At 32.1% G+C, this 22,613-nt stretch overlaps 3 protein-coding genes across 5 annotated transcripts; 2 read left to right on the forward strand and 1 right to left on the reverse strand.

Annotated features, from left to right (window-relative positions):
* Positions 1-3,994: 3,994 nt before the first annotated feature.
* LOC113851446 (probable LRR receptor-like serine/threonine-protein kinase At1g06840) lies at positions 3,995-14,973 on the forward strand. 2 transcript variants are annotated; one of them, XM_027481933.1, is made up of 21 exons: positions 3,995-4,411; positions 4,500-4,674; positions 5,251-5,401; positions 5,822-5,893; positions 6,072-6,143; positions 6,418-6,561; positions 6,705-6,776; positions 6,897-6,968; positions 7,516-7,590; positions 8,127-8,195; positions 8,334-8,402; positions 8,557-8,628; positions 8,840-8,926; positions 9,083-9,151; positions 9,346-9,833; positions 11,278-11,436; positions 12,301-12,584; positions 13,023-13,074; positions 13,307-13,557; positions 13,830-13,964; positions 14,298-14,973. In XM_027481933.1, exons 2-21 carry the CDS (start codon positions 4,569-4,571, stop codon positions 14,652-14,654), a joined length of 2,856 nt encoding a protein of 951 aa, XP_027337734.1. In that variant the 5' UTR covers positions 3,995-4,411; positions 4,500-4,568; the 3' UTR covers positions 14,655-14,973. The 2 variants fall into 2 exon arrangements, 1 of the variants encoding a protein (XP_027337734.1); XR_003502210.1 differs by lacking the exon at positions 3,995-4,411 and having other exon boundaries at positions 4,429-4,674; positions 8,136-8,195; positions 13,307-13,964; positions 14,298-14,845.
* Positions 14,974-15,916: 943 nt separating this feature from the next.
* Positions 15,917-18,003, forward strand: LOC113849162 (60S ribosomal protein L10-like). Of its 2 annotated transcripts, XM_027478854.1 has the most exons (5): positions 15,932-15,963; positions 16,089-16,311; positions 16,462-16,590; positions 16,971-17,052; positions 17,149-17,290. In XM_027478854.1, the coding sequence occupies exons 1-5, from the start codon at positions 15,954-15,956 to the stop codon at positions 17,215-17,217; spliced, it is 513 nt and encodes a 170-aa protein (XP_027334655.1). In that variant the 5' UTR covers positions 15,932-15,953; the 3' UTR covers positions 17,218-17,290. The 2 variants fall into 2 exon arrangements, with proteins under 2 accessions (XP_027334654.1, XP_027334655.1); XM_027478853.1 differs by having other exon boundaries at positions 15,917-15,963; positions 16,089-16,590; positions 17,149-18,003.
* Positions 18,004-18,494: 491 nt separating this feature from the next.
* On the reverse strand, positions 18,495-22,401 carry LOC113849160 (metal tolerance protein 4-like). Its single transcript, XM_027478852.1, has 7 exons — positions 22,092-22,401; positions 21,578-21,747; positions 21,090-21,288; positions 20,248-20,426; positions 20,016-20,166; positions 19,232-19,362; positions 18,495-18,861 (listed from the first exon to the last, which is right to left on the reverse strand). Exons 1-7 carry the CDS (start codon positions 22,309-22,311, stop codon positions 18,682-18,684), a joined length of 1,230 nt encoding a protein of 409 aa, XP_027334653.1. The 5' UTR covers positions 22,312-22,401; the 3' UTR covers positions 18,495-18,681.
* Between the last annotated feature and the right edge of the window lie 212 nt (positions 22,402-22,613).

Raw genomic sequence — 22,613 nt, forward strand, 5'->3', positions numbered from 1 at the left:
GAGCCTTTATTGATGTTTTGAATTTAGTTTGTGTAATGTGAAAGGTTTTTATTAAGTGATGAAACTAAAATTATTAAGCAGAAAATTCACAAGTGCTGATGAGCTAATGAAATTCACTTATAAAGGTACATTAGTGAATGATATAGTTCTGTAATTTTTTTTTCTTGCAAGATATAATGTTCACTTTAAAATAGCATGATTCACCCACCCAATTTTTTTAAAAATATATTATCAGTTATACTGAATTTACAAAAACTTGCATATTATTACTCTTTGTTATAAAAAAAATTGCAAGATTAATTAAACAGGTTATAAAAAAGTTTATCTACTTAGCTTTTTGTGCATTGGTAATTACTGCATTGATATAGTATTGGCAGTTCAACTATTACAATAATGAGTTGAGAACAGTTATTTTGAGTAAAAATATATTTTCCTCACCCTTTTAATTTCAACTAATTAAACTTAAGTATATGGTGTGTTCTTAACATTGACTGATTAATTTGAAATAGATAATTAGGTTGTTGTGCAAAAGCCACATGCAATGGAGAATAATAATATGAAGGTTTATCCAACTAACAAATTCATCAAAATTAAGATGAGCAACTGATGTAGGAGAGGGTTTATGTAAGTAGTTATATGTCCTATTTGGGTTTACAATTTGGATTATATATATGGCCCCTACTTGTTGATCATTACAATATATATATATATATATATATATATATTATTCATAATAATAACTAAGCATTAACTTCTATATATACGACAATTATTAAGTAATGATATATTAATAATTTATATTATCTTAGTGCATGTCATTTGAATAATTAATTTTGTTTATAAATTTTCAAAATATAAAATGGCAACGATAGTCTGTAATCAAATAATGTTGAATCAGTGTTTTTGTTTTATATCAGAATAACTTTGACAGGTTGAGGGATTCGTAATTTAATTACATGTAATCACAAAATTTATAGAGCAAAAGGATTTTAAAAACCTTAATGATGCTCATTAACTCTATTTAAATGAAAGTTGAAAAATGATATTTAATTTATTAATGTTTTCAAGATTGAATATGTCTTTACATTGATAAAGTTTGAGGGCGTTAAGCTCTATCCATTATAAAAAAAATAAAATTGATAAACTTTGAATTTAATTAAAATATACTAACAGTATAAAAATTTATAATATTATCTAATCATAAATTTTCATATTAATAAAATTATTAATTTTTATAGTAATTAATATAAAAATAACATCTATGATGTATTCTAATTAGTAGACAGTGTAAAATTTTCACATTGATAATATATCAAATTAAAGTCATAAAATTGTTAATTTTTCCATGTACACACGTGTTTATATTTTATGTTATTTTAATTAAGAAAATGAAAGATAATTTTTTTAGTTTAAAATCAATACAGAGAATCATAACTCCATATTTCATGTGAACTTAATTAGAGAAAAATGAAATATTATTTTTTTAAATCTTAAATTCAGATAATCAGAACTACTGAATGATTTTTCCTTAGCCCCTGAATTCCCCAGCAATAATGATAATGAGAGCATGATTTAATTGTTCTCTTATAAAAAAGAAAAATAGTATAATTTAAGTTAAGTTTAAATAAATACTTAGTCCTTAACAATATTATACTTTTTTATTTTAGTCTTTATAAAAACTTATTTAATTTTTTCTTCTATTTAAGGAAAAAGAAATATTTTATAGAAACTAAAATAAATAATAATAATAATATTTTTAAAGACTAATTAACTATTTAAAATTTTAAAATTAGTCAAACATTTCAAACTTGTATGTAATTTTTAAATCTCCCAACAACCTGAGACAAATCGATTGAACTCATTCATAATGAAATACTATTTTACACAAAGTCTTTTAGAAGTAATCAATTTAAAAATAGATAGGAACAAACACAATCCAAGAGACCAAGACTAAGACAAAAGGTTTCCCAAAATAAGTTTATATATTATTTAATAGTCTCATTGATTGTAATTTTAAGAGAATTAATTAATAAAAATAACAATATTAGAGGTATACTAAAAATTATGATAAAAATATAAAAATAATATTTAAAAAAAAAATTTCTTAAACCATACTGATTAGTAATTAGTTCCTTAGTTTAATCTCTCTCTAATTTTTTATTTACTTTTTTTTGGAATTATATGAAATTAAACCGATATAAATCTGGAATTGAACTGTTGACTTTTGTGGAGAAGACATCTCAAGATTGGTTATTAGTGGCATTTGGTGTACTTTCTGGTATCGCACATGTTTGACAAAACTCGATATTTTACCCAATCAAACATTAAAAAATAATTATCATTGCTTACGCTTAATTTTAAATGGTTAATAATAATAACACAATTTTATTAAAAATTATTTATTTGTTTATAATAAAATAGTATTATTTTAAAATATTTAAATTCAATTTTAAGAGTTAAAATTAATAAAATTGTAGCCCAATTTAATTACTACCAAATGGTGCAACTTACTAGTAATTATTTTAAGTTGCTTCCAACACAAGTAGATTTAATTAAGATTTGCTTAATTTCGTGCTATTGGTTAACCTAATTGACCTGATTTTCTCCTTAGACTAAAACAATGCATTTACCATTTCTTGTGATTTGGTCGTAATCGAAAGTAACAAATTAAGTATATATTCACTGGGAATTCCAAAAGTTGATTCGAAGCTTCCTCTGGTGCCTTTGATGAATTCTTCATGACACCAAGGTTTTTTTTTTTTTTTATAAATAATTTTAAAATAATAAATATTAATATGTGATGTCAAAATTGTATTTATATAATTAAAATTTATTTTAAAGTAAAACAAATGAGACCGAAGTCTAAACAAAAAAACAATTATAGAACTTTTTTGTTAATAAAATTTGATTATAAATCTATTTATTTCTTCACAAAAATTATAAACGACAAAAAATGCAGTGTATTTATTAAAATTTAAATTTAAGATTACATGTTTAATTAGAATAACTTTTTGTCAATTAATTTACGTGCTCAGTAATATCATTTTTAATTTATTTTAATATATTTATTAGTATAATTTATTAAAACAAATTATTTTCAACTCATTTTAATAGATTTAATTTTTAAAATACTTTTTATAAAATTATTGAATAAGAACTTAAATAAATAATTATCTAAACACAATCTATATTAAATAAGAGTGTTTTAACAAGTTATAATAAATGAGAAATTTTTAAAAATTAATTTTTTTCATTATGCTATGTGATTTATCTTACATTAAGTTTTTTTTTAATTAAGTGTAATTTAAATTTAGTTTTTTATTTAAATAAATTATTTCTTTAATTTAGTTTTATTTAATATAATAGAGTTTTATTAATAATAATGAGCATATTTATTATTCATAAAAATATTTTAGAAAATTATATATAGGTATAAAATTTTATTTTAAGTTAATAATATTAATACTCGTGTGGAATTAATTAGTAATAAAATTTATTGATCATTTCATGAAATTAGCCGCAATTCCAACTTTACTTTGTTGACTTATCTTCTACGAGGATACGACAAAAGTTGAGTTATGTCAATAATAATCGGTAAAAAAATACGCTTCATAAAAAAATTAAGAATATATATTCATATATAATACAGGTGCATTAAAATGCAGGTAAAATATTAAAAACATTGAAATTAAGTATATGTATTTAAAATTGTAGTTTAAAAAAATAAAAATTCAGTTTGATTGATAAAGTTTTATTCTATTGATAATATACAAAATTTCCATTGCGTGTGACGTTAATTCTGGAAATTTGAACATTAATAAAATGAATTGATTAAAAAATAAAAATCTTCTTTAATTGAGTATGAAATTAAGAAGAAGAAAAAAGTCCACACCGATTTCTAAATTACAAGAGTTGTCCTTATTAGTTATTATCTCTCTCTCTCTCTCTCTCTCTCTCTCTCTCATCGTACCACAAGACACGATGGTAGTTGGCCGTTGTTCCTACAAGCTTTTTGGTGTTGATTTATGTTTTAGTGAATGTCTCATTCGTGTATTGTAAAGTCAAAATCGCCAACCCCATTTGGGAGCTTCTTTATTTTTAATTCACCAATTTTTTTAATGCATTTGGTTCAAAGCTACAGCTTTTGAAAGAGATGGCTTCTCTCATCAATCATCAACTTCATCACCACCCAAATTTTCTGCTGCATTTGTTGTGGCGACTTGGTCTTAGTGACAATTCCCACCAGCCCTCACACCCTTTGTTATTTCATTTTCAACTTCAAGCTTGTTTCACCCTTGCTTCCTACTTAAGCTGTCACACCCATCTGTTGTTTTCTGCTTTGTTCTTAATATTTTGTTCGAAGTTGGAGTCTTTTTCCATTTTGGATTCAAATTTGCTTCCCTTGTCTCAGGTGTTCTTCTTTAGTTTGATAGCTGTTGGGATGTTGAACTTAGATGCATAGGTTGGCTGGTGTTGCTCACTTGGTTTGTTGTTACCAGGGAGAGAAAAGTACCCTTCATAGTTCATGAGAGATATTTAAGAGTTTTGGTGATTTTTGGCTTCCTGGGATGTATCTTTCAAAGGGTTGCAAGCATGAAGTTGTTTTCATCTTATGGTTCTGTTGCTATTTGCCACTTGCTGCTGCACAGAATAATATCACTGACCCCACTGAAGGTATATTTTGCTTCCTTTTTTGGTTTTCCATGGTTGCTTTGCTTCTATTGTGCATGTACTTAATATTCAAAAGCATTATTGTAACTACTTAAGTTGTGCAGTACTTGGTTCATGACATGGTATGAACCTCTTGGACTAAATGGTTTAGGGTTGAATTTAAGCACAAGGTAGGTGGTGCTGCACATAAACTACACTTTAAGCTTAAATGGCCCTTGCTAGAGGGGACATCTTAGGGATGCACTGCTAAAGCCATTCATGTGAATTCATCAAACAACTTAGCTTTTGGGATACTTGGTTCATGATAGCTTCTCTTTAATGCTGTATGAGTGTTTGTGGAAGTGGTAACTCTTCTCTTGTGGAGTACTTTCTGCAATGTCACGACATATATTTTGTGTATAATTGTGTAAGAGATCAAAAGTAGAATTACTACAACATTTGCAAACACGATATTCTTGTGTCCCCTACAATTAAGAAGAAAAAATGGGCACAAGCTATAAAGTGTTGCTTATAATGTGTAATGTTGTTTTTTGTTGGTTCTGTTGATGATATGATGTTTTCATTTGAATTAACATGCAGTTGAAGCTTTGAATGCCATTAAGAATAGTTTGATTGATGCTAATGGAAATTTGAGCAATTGGAATCGTGGAGACCCATGTACGTCTAGGTGGAAAGGGGTTTTGTGCTTCAATGTAACACAAGACGATGGCTATCTACATGTTGAAGAATTGTATGAGTTCTATTTTCTACTAGACATTTCTGTTTTATGAATGACATTTGAACATTTATGTAATATTCATTTCTCTCTCTCTCTTCCTTTCCCTCCTTTTATGTTGCAAATAGGTTCATAAATGTTTTTGAGGGTCAAACACATTCTTATTAGTTTATACATTGTACACTATAAATCAGTATAATCACCTAAACAGGATGGGAGCTGCGGGCCACAAGTGCGCAATTTTTTATGATGATCTTTTCAACATATTTCAATGAGTTTACATTTCTTGATCAATCTGGTTCATCAATTCCCATATATTTCTGACATGAATAATTCAATACTACTTAGTGCAGTGCTATCAATCTCTGTTTGAGAAATTGAGAAGTTTCTTTTTCACTGTTACTCCTTTATTAAGTTTGTTTTTCTTGGCTGTAGGCAACTACTGAGAATGAACTTGTCCGGAACTTTGGCACCAGATGTTGGCAAATTAACTTATCTGAAAAGATTGTAAGACAAGAATTGCTTTTAAGTTTGAGATAAAAAAATATGAACAATTTTCATTTTAGCATTCGGGAGATGCCATTTTTGCTTGTATTGTAGGTTTCAATCATTTGAGTGTTTTCACCCTTTTGCTACTTGTGATTTCCTTCTTCCTCTGATACACGTTTTTCTTTGTATTTTAAAGGAACATTATGTGGAACAACATAAGTGGGAGTATCCCAAAGGAAATTGGCAATATCAAATCTTTGGTGCTTTTGTAAGTTGAGCCTTCCCTTTTGGCATGTATGTTAGTCAGCATATGATTAAATAAGTCAGTTGTTTTATTATCTTGGTATACTCTGACTCATTTTAGACATATTGGTGCATAAACATGCTTGTCATGCATGAATTCAGAATTGTATCTGATAAGTTGAATTTAAATACTGTTTCCAAAATAAATCTAAATGGTTGTACAAATAAAGGAGTGATGTTTTAACATGATGAGTAACATCTTTTCTGCATTCTTTCTCATTAAATATATTTTTTGGCAGGCTCCTGAATGGAAATAATTTAACGGGTTCACTACCAGATGAGCTTGGCTATCTTCCAAACCTGGATAGAATACAAATAGATCAGAACCACATCTCAGGACCTATACCTACATCATTTGCAAACCTGAATGTGACTAAGCACTTGTAAGGTTCTTTACGACGAAAATGTAGTTTAAGAATGACCATGTTTTCTATTTTTACATGAACTCTTATTTATCAACCTTTGTTGTTATGACCAAAAAACTGGATAGAAAATAATGTTTAATTTGTTTCCCCCAATGGAACAGTCACATGAACAATAATTCACTTAGCGGGCAAATCCCACCAGAGCTTTCCCGATTACCAAAGCTTGTTCACCTGTAAGTTGGTAATTGGATATCATTGACATAATTGGAGCTACTAACATATTTATCTGTGCCTTTTTAATCCTTAGTTATCATGCCTATATCTCATTCACAAGATGCATCTCTGGCCTGCAGTCTTCTTGACAACAACAATTTATCAGGATATCTTCCCCCTGAGCTGTCCAAAATGCCAAGCTTACTTATCATGTAGGTTTCTTATTCTTTGTGTAACATGTTATGCATGCACATATAGTTTATTTTTGGATGAAAAACATAGAGCTAATTTGGATAAACATCTTATAAGAGCAGATCATAAAATAAGCCAAAGAGATTAAATGAATCAAACTTCTTATATTATCTAAAACACATCATTCAAGTTCATATCACTTTTAGAGTATTATATCTATTCTCTTCTTTTCCTCCCTATATACCTAAAACCCCTATGATTTAAACAACAACAATTGTATGACTATATATTTAGAATTCTACTGATTTGAAAAGCTGCAAACTGGGTTTTCCATTTGATGATTTAGTTCCTGATCAATCTTTGGTTTAGAGAAATCAAATCTTTTGGTAAGTGTTGGAAATCACATCATAGAGTTTTGATAAATCAATACTGGAAGTTTGCTACTTTTGTCATTGGAGAATTTTTTAATCCTTTTTTCATGTACTTTTAAATTGTTGACTCATTTTATAAATATTCCTTGTTGTTTAATCATATTTTTAAATTGTTTTTTTAATCTTGTTCTTGCAGTCAACTTGATAACAATAACTTCAGTGGAAATAGCATTCCAGATAGCTATGCCAACATGTCAAAGTTGTTGAAAATGTAAGTGCATTCCGTGCTCCCATGTCTTTATATAGGTTATGCAAGTACAATGAATGCAGCTGAGGTGCTAGAGCCTTTATTTTAATTTTTAGGTGTGAAGTAATTTGAGTTGATACTCTAAACCTTTGTGATTTATTTCTTATACATATAGGCAATTGTACGTAACTACGTTAGACAGAAATGTTGGCCAAGAAATATAAACAAAGGGAAAAAATAATATTTTTAAATTTCTTGTGGAAATGAAGTGTAGACAGTTGACCACTCAGCAGAACACAATTTAATGTCTTGCATGGAAGTATTTTGACTCAATAAGGATATTTTCTCATCTTTCCTTCAAATGAGTATCATACAACACTCATTGCCAATGATTCTCTTTTGTTTTATTTGGATGATGGCACCCTATCACTCTGTTCACTTCTCTTGTCCTTTGCTTAATAAAATTTCTCTCCAAAGCAGAAAATTAAATATGGTTAGAGAAGGGTTTGATGTCAAGGTTGATCATCTAAATGTTGTTATTAAGTTGTTGGTGTTATCAGGAGCCTTAGGAATTGCAGCTTGCAAGGACCAATTCCTGATTTAAGCACGATACCAAAACTTCTTTATCTGTAAGTTCAGCTATCTGCATTAAGAGATGTGGCTGTTCCTGAAAAAAGTGAAGATTCTGATGTACATGTCTAGAAAAGAAAAAGTCTAGTGAAGTTTGTAGCTATGTTCACTGACTGTTATTTTTGTGTAAATTTTAGTGACCTCAGTTTCAACCAGTTGAATGAATCGATTCCTCCCAATAAGCTTTCTGGCAATATCACAACCATGTGAGAATCTCTATCATTTAATCTGTCATTGATTGATTTTACATTTAATTATTTGGATTCCACATGTCAACATATTCATCATATGTTTATTGGTCATAGCAGATTTATAAAATATGATAATATGATAGCTTTTGACCTCTTGGCATACATGCAGTGATTTATCAAATAACAAACTTACTGGAAATATTCCATCCTACTTTTCTGATCTTCCAAATCTTCAGATGTTGTAAGTTGTTTTCTGTTTTATCATTTTTTCTTCTACACCAAGCTGTATTACATACTATAAGCCAAACAAGAGTTCTACTATAGATCACCTTATCTCACTTACAGATCATATATTGAATTACTAATGAGATGTTATTAACTATTACATTTCATATTTAATCAATCATGCTGTGAAATCAATGGCTCTTTATTAATAATTTTCTATGGGGCAGGTCACTTGCAAACAACTCGTTGAATGGCAGTATTTCTTCCTCCATTTGGCAGAATAAGACTTTAAACGGAAGAGAAAATTTTGTCTTGTAAGAGCTGAAGTGACAATTTCCACAATTTTGGGAGTTTTACTATGTTAATATAGTTGATTCATCTGTACTTCCCTCTGAATAAATGCTACTGAGTATTTGACTCCTGGGTGTTTTTCATTTTAGTTCGCTGAACATAGGTTTCTGATCTTGCAGGAAGTTGGAAAATAATAGTATTACAACCATATTAGGCAGTATTGATCTTCCTCCAAATGTCACAGTTGGGTACGGTTCTAACCTTATTTGCTATTATGCAGTTTGCATTAAAATCATTAGATTTCCATAATTTTTCTCCTTATTATGCATGTTCAAAAGACAAGTGTTATTTTGCTTAAGATCAAGAATTGAACATTAGAATTAGCACATATTCAATCATTTTTAAATAATTTTGTTATTATTTGAAAATTCCTGTATTTCAGGCTTGGTGGGAATCCCATTTGCCCAAATACAACCCTGGTTCAGTTCTGTGGATCTGAAGGTGCTAGTGTAATAAATGGCTCATTTTCAACAAACTCCAGTTCCTGTCAAGTTCAATCATGCCCTCCTCCTTATGAATACTCTGTGAATTGTTTCTGTGGGCTCCCATTGCTTGTTGGTTATCGGCTGAAAAGTCCTGGATTTTCAGACTTTCGTCCGTATTTGAACGATTTTGATCACTACCTGACTAATGGTCTTGCAATATCTACCGATCAGCTAGAATATGATTTTTATTGGCAAGCAGGACCTCGACTGAGAATGGACTTGAAGCTTTTTCCTGCATATGTTGATCAGAATAGTAATCATACTTTCAATAGTAGTGAGCTCCTACGGCTCACAGGCATGTTCACAGGATGGTTAATTGCTGACAGTGATTTGTATGGGCCTTATGAACTGATTGGATTTAATCTTTTGGGTCCTTATGCAGATGGTAAGTTCCAGAAACTTCTTATGATCTGATATAGTGCTTGGTGGAATCTGGATTTAATGCATACTGTTAACAATAAAATTGTGCTAACATTTTCTTTAGCTGGAAGAACATAGGCCAGAATATTATAGAAAGAAAAACACTGTTGACAAAAAAATCTCTATTTCTTGATCTGTATAAGTGGAATACAAGATCAAGGATGCGAGAATGAAGAAACAAAGATAGTGCAGATGCACTAAGTGCCGTCAGGTCTCATAATTCTCTATTGATTTAGTTGTTCATGTAGGTGCATTTGATTTTTAAAACATGAAGGACTAGAGAGCACAAAAATAATTGGTGTGTTTGATTCTATAAATTGTCACGGTACAGAAGAAAACAAAAGATGAAACACGACAAAATTTTAAAAGTTTGTTACTTAATGAACCAAAGGACAATTCCCAATTTCCTCTCCTCCATAGCCTTCTTCCCTGAGTTCTCTTCTCTTCCTCATCCTTTTTTCCCCTTTACACAGTGGCCTTTTATGTTTCTTAATGCTTTCCAATTGAATATTTCTGTCACTCTTACAATCAAAACCTAGTCCATCTGTGTCCTGATTAGCCTTACATATGTTCCATTCAGCTACTGTAGCTTTGTGGCGATAAATATTAAATTGTAAGTAAGCGTAAAGTGTGAAAATAATTGAATGATAAATATTAGAATGATAAAAATGTCAAAATGTTGTGCCTTTCTTAGTGCAAAACAAACATTACACAGCACATAGAGTTTTGTAGTAAAATGTTCATTCTTTTGTCTAGAACTTATGCGCTTCAAATTATTAATCAGCAGGACAAAAAGTTGTGTTGTGACTCTGCTACTTGTACTATGATGTTATGCTTCTGCTGTCCCTTAATGGGCATCAGATCCACCCCATAGTGTTTTTAGCACATGTTAATTTTCTTCCTTCCTGCAAACAAGTTAGGTCCCTCTCCATATGCATGTGTCACATGTCAAAGTTTGAATAAATGATTAAAGCTTTTGTTTTAGCTTTCTTGGAAATTGATACATGACTGTTCTATTTCTAAACTTATGTCCATTTGCGATATTTTGGGTGAGTTGACATCGATTTGATTATTCTTCAATAAATAACCTGATTTGATTATTCTTCAATAGATAACCTGATTTGCTCATCCTAATGCTTGTAGAGACCCTTTAGCAAAAATAAAGCAACTATAATATGACAGTTCACAGAGAATTGCATGATCCAGATGCAGTGTTCAGTCCAAGAGCATACTTTATGTGTTGCAGTCAAGTGAAACATCAAACAGCTAGTTAAGATTAGAAAGTTAATGTCACTTGAGCACATCAATGAACATGCTGCTGGACAATATGTGGCATGCTTATCCATTTACTGAATATCATATTTGCTAACTTTGTATGATTGTCCTCATACTGCTCATTATTGTTGTAGTGATTGGTTCCTCTTCAAAATCACGGATAAGTACTGGTGCACTGGTTGGCATAATCATAGGCTCAATAGCTTGTGCTGTGGCATTATCTGCAATTGCTACTATTCTTATAGTAAGAATAAGATTGAGAGATTATCGTGCAATTTCCAAACGACGTCATGGTGAGTTTCGTATAATGAATCAGCAAGTGTATTGCTGTTTTTCTCTTTAATTATTCTCAAATTCTTTGTCTTTTACACAATTCTTGATGAATGGTAGTGTTTTATTTACGACTGAACCATACTTGAAATTTAATTATCTTTTAACATAATCTAAAGTTGTTTTAATGTTTTCATTTTAAGCTTTGGGACTGTTACTGTCAGCAAGTTGCCGACTTGCCTTTGTAAATTTATTCCTTGAAAGAATTGTAAAATCCATGTTAAGTCTCCTATTAAAGCCTATTATTGCATTTGTTGATAAATGTCGTTTGGCTTTTTCCCTTTGTTTTTTATGTTAGGAGAAATTTTATTCAATCAAGGTTGAAAAACAACTTGGAGAATCAAAAAGAGGTTTACCTCCAGACAGCAATATTAGAAGTCACATTGATGTAGCTGGTTAACTCTTTGTAACGTTAAAGATGCTTATGTATTTGGGGAGTTACATGTTGCTACACATCCATTTTTATCCCCTTCTCCTTGTGTGAACGCAATATTTTATAACTAGTTGCAAACTCCACAGCATTTCCTATACTTGTTTTTTATGTCAAAATGTAAGAACAATTTAACTGCAGTTCAGATATTAATCTAGAGGCTCTGTAGATATAGTACACACTAGCTGGGAAATTAAAAACTTTTCAAGGTTTTTCTATCAGACAGATTTTCAGGGTGAAATTCGATCCACTTTTTCTTTCTGTTTTGAACTTGGTATGTTTGTAATTTAAAAAATGTGTGGTACTATGAATTTACTGTTACAAGCCGTATTTGATTGGTTATGATGAATGACTTTATTAATAAAATCTATTAACATATACTTGTATTTACCCGCAGCATCTAAGATCTCAATAAAAATTGATGGTGTAAGAGCCTTTACTTATGGAGAATTGTCCACCGCTACAAACAATTTCAGCAGCTCTTCTCAAGTTGGACAAGGGGGCTATGGAAAGGTTTACAAAGGTATTCTTTCTGATGGCACAGTTGTTGCCATTAAACGTGCACAAGAGGGATCCCTACAAGGTGAGAAGGAGTTTCTTACAGAGATATCATTATTATCAAGGCTACATCATCGCAATCTTGTGTCTCTGCTTGGATACTGTGATGAGGAAGGTGAACAGGTAATTTATATCTGAAAATTTAACACTTGCTAGATTTTATTTTAGTAATTTCAATGATTATCTTGGACTCTTCAAGTCATTTTTGGAAGCTCTGCGATCGACGAAACCCATTGCTTGTTATCACCTTTTAACTCCAGAAGGATATAATTCCTACCAAAATTAGGATGTACACACATTAACAACTTGACCAGGATGACTTTAAATAAAACGAAAGAAGTTATACTCAGTTGCAAAACATGTCCAGTTGTTCTTGAATTTGTGTTTTTATAATTATAAAGTCATTCTTGAAACAAGGGTTTTCTTAAGCTTCTAAAGTAGGGAGATTGTGTTGTCAAATTCCATGTTCTTTTTTCTTATTGTCCTCTCAAAATATTTTGGTATTATAATCTCCTTTTTATTCTATTTTCTTCCATCTGAGTTGTTGCTTCATGCTTGCAGATGCTGGTTTATGAATTTATGTCAAATGGCACACTAAGGGATCACCTTTCTGGTATATTTTATTTTCTTATTTTCTAATCTGCTGAAATCATCTATTAAAATTTTGGTTTCCATTGCGTTTTCCTGATGACTTTGTAACAACAGATGCTGTGTAAATTTCCTTTGCTCTATCTGGCTCCAATTGAAGCTCAATGATAATCAAATAATTTGTTTTACAGCAGTTATGTGCCTAAGTGCCTTTCTATGTTGTTTCTCTTAAATGTGTGCTTAATGTTTTACCACAGTTACAGCAAAAGCACCTCTAAGTTTTGCCATGAGATTGAAGATGGCACTAGGGGCAGCTAAAGGTCTTATGTATCTACACACAGAAGCGGATCCTCCAATATTTCACCGAGATGTCAAGGCCAGCAACATATTATTGGATTCTAAGTTCTCTGCAAAAGTGGCTGATTTTGGACTTTCACGGCTTGCTCCAGTTCCTGATATTGAAGGAATTGTGCCTGGTCATGTGTCTACAGTGGTAAAGGGGACCCCGGTAAGCCTTTCATATTTGGTTTTGCTAAAATTGTGCAGGGGTATATTAAGTACAAGTTTAGCAATTTTATTTTTGTATTACTAATCTGAGTCAAGTACTAGTATATTGCTACTAATATTAGCCAACTTTGTAATGCCACTAATATAACAAGGCTCTCAACCCTGATATTCCAACACTTGTTGCCAGTTCGAAGTGTGCATGGGTTTTGGGAGGTTGATTTTATTTGTTCAATGAGTTTTTATCTATTTTTTTTCACTGTTTTGCATGTGCAGGGTTACCTTGATCCAGAGTACTTCTTAACTCACAAGTTGACTGATAAGAGTGATGTTTATAGTCTTGGTGTTGTATTTCTGGAACTTTTGACTGGGATGCAACCTATCTCACACGGCAAAAATATTGTTAGAGAGGTATTTGCTAATCATGGGACTTATTTTCTCTCCCCATTCCCTATCAAGTGTGATTGGATCAAACTTTGATTAACAGGAAATTTTAACTTACGTAATTTCTTTTGTATATTGTAGCAAAAAAATGCCTTATCTTTTCTTCGGCCTCAGATTATATTTTTCTTTAAACAGTTCTTGAGTATTTGACAATATCATAGGTTTGAATCAAATTAGACAATTTCCATGTGTATCCTTTTGTCATGCAAATAATATTCCTTCAATCATTTCTCATATCTTAAGATATCAAATAATAAGAGTACTTGACATAACACTGATGCTTTTCTGAATCTTTTTCAGGTTAATGTTGCATACCAATCTGGTGTGATATTTTCAATTATTGATGGACGTATGGGGTCCTATCCATCTGAGCATGTGGAGAAATTTTTGGCTTTGGCCTTGAAATGTTGTGAAGATGAGCCGGATGCACGGCCAAAAATGGCAGAAGTGGTTAGAGAACTTGAAACCATATGGTCTACTATGCCGGAATCTGATACCAAGAGGGCTGAATCTTTGACAAGTGATTCTGGTTCTGGCAAAATAGACATTCACAGTACACCATCTTCATCATCTGCTATGAAGACTCCTTTTGTATCAGGAGATGTGTCAGGTAGTGATCTTGTTAGTGGTGTAATACCAAGCATCAAGCCAAGATAGAACCACCAATGTTGGAAATGATTAGCTTCTGTAATTATGGTCAATCAAATGAAGTAGTCATTACCCTGTGAATTGATAATGAGACCAAATAGTACTATTTTTCATCTTTACTCTTTACGTATTCTCTTCGTTGTACAATATCATAGACTAATAGAACAGTGGCTGGTAAATAACATGTCGATTTTGTGCATCATTTAAGCTTTGGAGTGGTTTGTGTAGTGATAGTTAAGTACTGGGAACTTTAATTCCGTTTGATGTAGCTTATTCAGATATTTGAAGTAGAGCAAATTTTGTAACAATATGAAAGTTATGATGGCATCTATCTTACACACTATGGTTATTAAACTCTCAGTTACTTTATTTTAAAATAAATAACCTTTACTAAATTAACTTTTTTTTTTCCTATAATAATATGACGTTCAGCTAAATTCAAATCTATCACAGTTTTTAAAATAATTCGGCGAGAGTTAAGATTTATGTTTTCATATAAATTACGAAAATAATAATTTAAATTGTTTAAGTTTATGATACAGAGCATTTAGTAATTGGCATATGTAAAAGTTTTTTAAGCTTTACATTATGGATGACTATAAGATGCACCTAGTATATGTTTTAACCATTAAATATATATGAAAGCGGTACTATTTTTTCAAAAATGGAACAAAAAACTGCACTTTAAGAAACAGATTCACAACATAATTGTCAATCTTGAATAGCAACATATAGCTGTTAAAGCCAAAAATGCTATAGGAAGATAACGCACAGCAGAGTGATTGCTATTGAAAATTTTCATATATTCTAATTAAATTTTTATACCATATATAAATGCTCAAAATTCAAAAAAATAAAAAAACTCAAATCATGACATATATTCATAATTAAAATTTTCTAAACAAAACATCTAGTTAAGTAAACATTAAAGTAAAAGAAAGAAAGAAAGAAACAAAACAATATTGCTAGTTGCAGTGTGGTAGATAGAAGCGTGGGAAACTCTATTCAATCAGGAATTATTATTATTATTTTTATTTTGGTCAATGAAGAAGCTTAAAATTTTGAAAAGAAAAGATAATGGCGGTTATGGCCGTAAAGAATCAGGTCCAACAAGGTAACCCATTCTCGAATATTCTGGGCCGACAATGGGCCGTAGTCCAAAAGTCCACGTGGGACCCACTCTCAAAACATGACGCACGCTCATACGCACACTAACCGCGTGCATCCGAAGCCTATAAAAGGAGCACTACCTTCTTTCCTTTCCATTTCCTACATTTTGAAGAGCTCTATCTCCTCAAAACTAACAACATGGGAAGAAGTAAGCAGCAACATACCTCTCTCATAGTTAAACTCTTTATATTTCTGTTGCTAGTTCTGTTAGAAGTAGTTTGTTTGTTTTATTTCTGTTAGAATTCTGTTGACGGTGAAGGTTGTGATGATTAGGACCGGCGAGGTGTTACCGGCAAATAAAGAACAAACCATACCCGAAGTCGCGGTTCTGCCGGGGAGTTCCGGATCCGAAGATTCGGATATACGACGTGGGAATGAAGAAGAAAGGGGTGGATGAGTTTCCGTTCTGCGTGCACCTTGTGTCGTGGGAGAAGGAGAACGTGTCGAGTGAGGCGCTTGAGGCGGCGCGTATCGCGTGTAATAAGTACATGGCGAAGTTCGCCGGAAAGGACTCGTTTCACCTCCGCGTGAGGGTGCACCCCTTTCACGTGCTGCGCATCAACAAGATGCTATCGTGCGCCGGGGCGGATAGGCTCCAGACGGGGATGAGAGGCGCGTTTGGGAAACCTCAAGGGACGTGTGCGAGGGTGAATATCGGTCAAGTGCTTCTGTCGGTTCGGTGTAAGGATAGTAACGCGCATCATGCTCAGGAGGCTCTTCGACGCGCCAAATTCAAGTTCCCCGGTCGCCAAAAGATCATTGTTAGCAGAAAGTGGTAAGTTTTACTGCATTTGTTTGCATAATTTCATTAAGCTGTCATTCAATTTTTTTTTATATATATTAAACTGTGTCATACGTTTGATTTTATAATTTATTAAAGTAAATAAAATAATTATTTAATAAATAATAAAAAATAGTTAAATGCTGATAAAAGAATTTTAAAAAATTGTTAATTTTTTAAAAATTTATGAAAGTTATAAGTTGTTTATAAAATTTTTACAATGCTTTTTTACTTGGTTTTTTTTTTCCTTTATGTGATTTTATCATCATTGTTATATTAGATCTTGTAATTTTAAATTAAAAAAAGCTCAAGTTGCACCGAAATTTACTAGTAGTAAGGTCTTGTGACTTTAAGAATTGTGTTCCAATTTTTAGGGGATTTACTAAGTTGAGCAGAAGCGAGTATCTGAAGTTGAAGTCTGAGAACAGAATTGTGGCGGATGGGGTCAATGCCAAGGTTTGTCTTTAGACAATGGTTTTGGAAAGAATGCACGCAATGTAATCTTGAGTGTATTTTGGATCAGTGGATTGACTAACTTTCTGTCATTTTCAGGTGCTTGGGTGTCATGGTCCTTTGGCAAATCGTGAACCCGGAAGAGCGTTTTTACCGGCTAGTGCTTAGGCCATTTAGCACTAAGCAGTAGGAAAATATGTTTCTTCATCTCCTGTTATTACAGTCTGAACTGTAACTATAAAGCTGTATCAGTATATGAATTTTGTATCTAACAGTCGTGAAATATGCAAATTTGTTGTATTTTATTTTCATTATTCCGTTAGAGTTGAAACAGTATTATAAATAAATATGTTATTTTATTGTGTACATTGTTTTCTATTTTAGTTTTTTTGGTCGTCTGTTAACCTGGGCGTTTCGAAATGTAAAACCAAATGTATTATTTCGGAAAAAACAAGATGCCCACATACTAAACCAGGTCCCCGCACCTTATGTCTTTTGGGGGCTAAAAAATTTCGACCAATAAAAAATATAGCGGAAAATAATCTCCGTTCAAGATTTTTTTTTTAATTTCAATTTGTACAACTTTTAACTACACGACAGTTTAATTGAAGAATATAATTACTGGTGAAGAGTAGTCTGCAGTTCAATGTGTTGATCAAACTAAAATGGCATCTGCCAGTTCAGGTGGACAAAAAGCAACAAAATGTCTTGAATGAATTTTGTTACATTTAAATCACAATTGAAACAATCAACTTTGTTAGTTCCGAAGGGTAGGTGCAGCGGTCAGTATACTTACAGGGACCTAGTTTACACACATTCCGTTCTTATCATCAAAAGATATATTGTATAAGAGAGAAAAATCATTCTTCTTGATTAGAATTATAAACAGGGCTCTACCAAAGAAAGAAAGAATTGTAATAGAGAAATTTTTTTATGTGGCAATTAATTCTCTATCATTGTCGTTTGACTTAAATATCTTTAATTCTCATTTTCAATTTCAAATTTTCATAAATTAAATTTATATATCATTTGAAATCTTTTCCTTGCTCCAAACTCACTAAAATAACAAATTTAATCTAAAATAAAAAATCTCACAATTTCCTGTTTCTTGAAACCAAATTTTATCTGAAAGTTTACTAAATTTTTAACTTCTAAAATTATTTTATATATCAAATCTATCATGAATTCCAACTTATTTGAATAATAATAAAAGAAGATTTTGAGAGTTGTAAGTAGAAAAAAAATTTGACAACGGGACTACATTTATTTGATTTTAAAAGATGGATAAACTTAATTTGTAAAACAGAAACTAGTAGAGACCAAAATATAAACAGAAACTGTAAGAATAAAAAATGTAATTAAGCCTAGAGGTTATTCATCGTGTCTTTGTGTGGTTTCAAAGTGAATTCTATAACTGATGAACTTTGAATGACCTTGAAAATTGTGTAATTTGCTGATAGAACTACTCAGACAGCGTGCTTGGTTTAAAATAGATTAGAAGTTTGCCTACAATAAACTTTCATATATGCTACAACTGGATCCTGCTCTTTTACACATTTACTCTTCATGAATAACGTAAAGGCTCAATTACAGAAGTTTGCATATCTTATACCTGGACCTTAAAAATTGTGCTTAAGTTTGATTGTTGGGCAGTTTGCTGACAACTGAGTGCTCTGGTTTGTGATCGCATTCAAAGTCTAAATGAACGAATGCTCGCTCAACTTCTGGAAGTTTCTCAAGCTTTATCTGTAGGGTCTCTCCTATGGCGTGTGCTACTTTTAAGGGTAAATCTTCTGGCAGTTCAATGTCAACCTGTTCCAAATCAAATCCAAATGATGAGACGTAGGATATTATGATATTATCTTTGTGGAGAATAACACTTGCAAGTAATTTGTAAGATAAAATAGAGCCGACTTAGAGGCATTTCATCAATACAGTAACCAATACCATGACTGCCATGCATTCCTCAGTGTGAATGCTATTGCGAAAATAAGCTAGACAATAACTTCTCTCACGTTAAATACTAAAAGAGGAAAACATTAGGGATATGCTCTAGTAAGTATTTGTTCGTCACTAATAGAGAATGTCAAATTAAAAATTAGGATTAATATTTTTTTTTTGGCGAACAGGGTTAGTTTGTTGCTAGTGCTTCTATAAATTGGTTTGTATAATATCAACATACCTCCACAAAATATAGAACGCCAAATGTGTATGCGCGGACAGTGTCAATGCGCTTAATTTGTGGGTGCCTTATAACAAGATATGTCAGCTTCTGCAAAACTTCAGGAGGTGCTGATTGTCCCACTAGTGAAACTGCATAGGAAGTTCTCCAGAGTCAAGTTAATATACAACTTTGTTTACAAACAACAGAGGTGTCCTTTTTTTTGGTTTTAGGGGGGATGGGTTTGCGGAGAGGGGGGGGGGGGGAAGGGTTGTTGTCATGACACTCAATGGAGCTGAACTTCCTATGGAAGCAACTACCCTTAACTTTCGCCTCCATTCAAATTAGGTATAATACAGTGAACTTGAATTTAGACACCAGTTTTGGCGAATAGTATTGCACCAATTTTAATATAGTTAAATGAAAAAAGTGTATAATTCAGCTGGTATAGTGAAATTAAACTGACAAAGAACAACAGTGTATAAAAACTTTCACGGTTGACCGAAAAACAGAGCTCCTTCGTGCTAGTGAAGTTTTAGAAACTATTTTGCTTTTGGCTGATACCAGCATTTAAGAGAACTGATGAAAGCAGTGAGAGCAAGAGGTGAAAAAAAACAAATCTACGTTTTAATATTGATGTGACATTATGACTCGTGCTTCCTAGAAACCCTTGATTTATCGATCCATTTGCCAACAGAAACACTAGATATTGCTATTTTGTACCAATGCTCATTCATAGTTTTCTCTCTTGGGCATGTATCCTTACTGAAACTTTTTTCTATTTGGAATTCCTATAAGGATATACCTGCATTTTCCATGACAGTGCGAGACCAATTTGTGATAGTATAAATTGCAAGCAAAATAGCTCCAACCGGATCAATCCACCAGTAAAATTTATCACCAAGAACAGCAGCAACTAATCCAACCACGTTTGTTACAACATCAAAGTGGTGATCCTACAGGTTGGCATTTCTGAGACGGTTTAATTGTATTTTAACTTGATTTATTAAGCAAAGATCAGAAGTGAGAACCCTTACATCTGCATAGGCACGAACAATCTTGTTTCCTGAGCTTCTACAGTAAAGCCAGAGCATAAGCTTCACCACGGTCGCAAATATCATAATAGAGTACAACCATATTAGTTGTTCAGTAGTCATCTTTTCAGCTGGAGTGTTTTGTATTAGTTGTTCTACGGCCGTGATTAATACTTGAAAACCTGTAGCAAAATGGATTAATTGTCATGTTTTCTTGCATGCTAATGTACTAATACTTTTTAGTGATTCTAAGAGAACAAATTCGTGAAAACTGTAAACTACCAAAATATGTGATTTCAGAAGCAAAAGGATTCTAACCATTAACATCTGAACGTATAATTCAATATATCAAATTTCACTTTAATCCATCACTTCATTAACAAAATTAAGTTAAAGTTCTCTTATTCTATCATGACAAAAAGCTATCTATGTTGTCAATTTTTTGAGGCAAAAGACAAGTTATGCCAAGTATAAGAAACTCAGAGAGATACAGAGGTGGCACCTGCAGCATTCTTTCTCAGACTATGTTCAATATTTGTTTACAAAATGATATGCCCTTTTAAGTTTATGGAAGACATAATAGAAGCTTCAACCAGTCAGATTCTATAGACAAGAGTGATAGTAAAGATATTTGACTCCTTTGGATTGGTTTTCGTTAAGCATAAGCATAAAGTGCAGATGTACATCCAAATTGAAAACATCTTCTAACTAAAAAAGTATATAAATTTAATTTAAATGAAACAGATTTCTTAGCATACACCTCCCGAAATGCTTTATATAAGCATATGAGTAACAACCAAATAGACAGTGTAGAAGCTAGGAATGTTTAAGTCAGTTTGACTCACCAAGTGTTGCCATGATGGCAGCAAAGATAATTATGCCCACTGGCTGCACCCTCAGCTTTCCAATTGGGTATTTGTAGATATTTATGTTCTTCATTGCGAGGTGAGTGAACCAAAGTATGCCCCCAGCCATGAGATCAAGCAGAGAATCCAAAGTCGATGCCGCAATAGCTATTGATCCACTCCTAACTGTAGCATAAATCTAGATATGGGTGTGCATATTGTTATTTTCACAGAACGATTATCATTCAGTACAAAAAACAACCACCACGAAAGAAGCAAATTAATAGTTAAATAAGCTCAAACAATCATTTGTCAACAACTGCTTCATCTGAAATCTCACTAGTTTCAAGTGAATACTATTATGACCATAGGTTATATATATATTATAGGATAAATCTTAGATACAATACTATATATAGTTGTAGAGCTGTTTTCCTATTAAAATTGGCATTTCGTCTATGCTGTAGAAACATGAAACGGAATATAACCTTTAATATCAACAAAGCTATATTTGCATAATTGGAAATCTTCATTGCCCTCTCTTGTTGCGCCTGTTCCTCGTGGTCTTCCTCAACAATGTAATCAGATGACACCACTGAGTCCACTTCCTCAAACGATTTTAGAGTAGCGAACTGCCTTTCATAGTATTCTTTCTCCCCTATAAACATTCAAACACCTAATATATTCAAAGAAATTTTTATAACAAATCTGTGATTCAAGAACACCGATTATATCATTCATAATTTACTTTTCTAGAACACGCTCTCTCTTTTATTTTCTTCCTATCTCTCTGTTGTACAAAATGTTATACACATACAATTTCTCTTAATTATTCCTCTGTTACCGATTGAAACTTCCATATTATAGAACGATATATATAACACAAACTTTATGAACATGATAACGCACAACGCAAATTCTTATCCAAATTAATCAAATACTTTCTGAACAATCATCTATGTGTGTGTGCACGTGTGTGTGGAGAGAGAGAGAGAGAGATACCTTTGCTTAAGGCGGTGGAGGAAGCGAGATCAATGTCGGAAGACTCAGAGTCAAGGCCAGAACGGACCTTACTGGGAAGCTTGGACAGGAAGGAGGCTCTGAGCGAGTTAACCGAGTTCCGGCGACTGAGTCGACCTCTCCGGCTACCGCTTTCAGCAGAGATCGGATCATGCTTGGCCAGAAGTGGCCGCGTTGGATCCGAACCCGAATTCCCGTCCATGAATCAATCTTCAAGAAAGGTCGTGAACCATGCAATAAAACACACGCTGAGATTGTCAAAAGCAACACTAATACATATTTATATATATAGCATCACTCGTGTAATCACCATTTGTTAAAATTCAAATCATTTTGAATATTCTTGCAAGAGTTCGATATTCCGTCACTTATACCGTTGATACTCACCCAATCGTCAGTTTTCACAGCCGCAAATAAAGGTGCTGTATATACGAACTGTTATAAGTGATTTTAGTTTTTATTCTTCATTTCATAACATATTATTTATTTAAATTTTTAATGTTA

This window comes from Abrus precatorius, unplaced genomic scaffold (genome assembly GCF_003935025.1).
Source record: "Abrus precatorius isolate BTA unplaced genomic scaffold, Abrus_2018 Scaffold9, whole genome shotgun sequence".
Lineage (NCBI taxonomy): Eukaryota > Viridiplantae > Streptophyta > Magnoliopsida > Fabales > Fabaceae > Abrus > Abrus precatorius.

Bases quoted from the DNA above. Each gene is read 5' to 3' on its own strand.
- LOC113849160 (XM_027478852.1), bottom strand. From the start codon at position 22,311: ATGGACGGGAATTCGGGTTCGGATCCAACGCGGCCACTTCTGGCCAAG. The intron at 20,427-21,089 runs GTGAGTCAAACT...ATTTTGCTACAG, and splicing joins TGCCATCATGGCAACACTTG to GTTTTCAAGTATTAATCACG. The intron at 18,862-19,231 runs GTATGTTGATAT...GATTTGGAACAG, and splicing joins GCGTTCTATATTTTGTGGAG to GTTGACATTGAACTGCCAGA.
- LOC113851446 (XM_027481933.1), top strand. From the start codon at position 4,569: ATGTATCTTTCAAAGGGTTGCAAGCATGAAGTTGTTTTCATCTTATGG. The intron at 8,927-9,082 runs GTAAGAGCTGAA...CTGATCTTGCAG, and splicing joins GGAAGAGAAAATTTTGTCTT to GAAGTTGGAAAATAATAGTA. The intron at 12,585-13,022 runs GTAATTTATATC...TCATGCTTGCAG, and splicing joins GTGATGAGGAAGGTGAACAG to ATGCTGGTTTATGAATTTAT.
- LOC113849162 (XM_027478853.1), top strand. The intron at 16,591-16,970 runs GTAAGTTTTACT...TCCAATTTTTAG, and splicing joins ATCATTGTTAGCAGAAAGTG to GGGATTTACTAAGTTGAGCA. The intron at 17,053-17,148 runs GTTTGTCTTTAG...TGTCATTTTCAG, and splicing joins CGGATGGGGTCAATGCCAAG to GTGCTTGGGTGTCATGGTCC.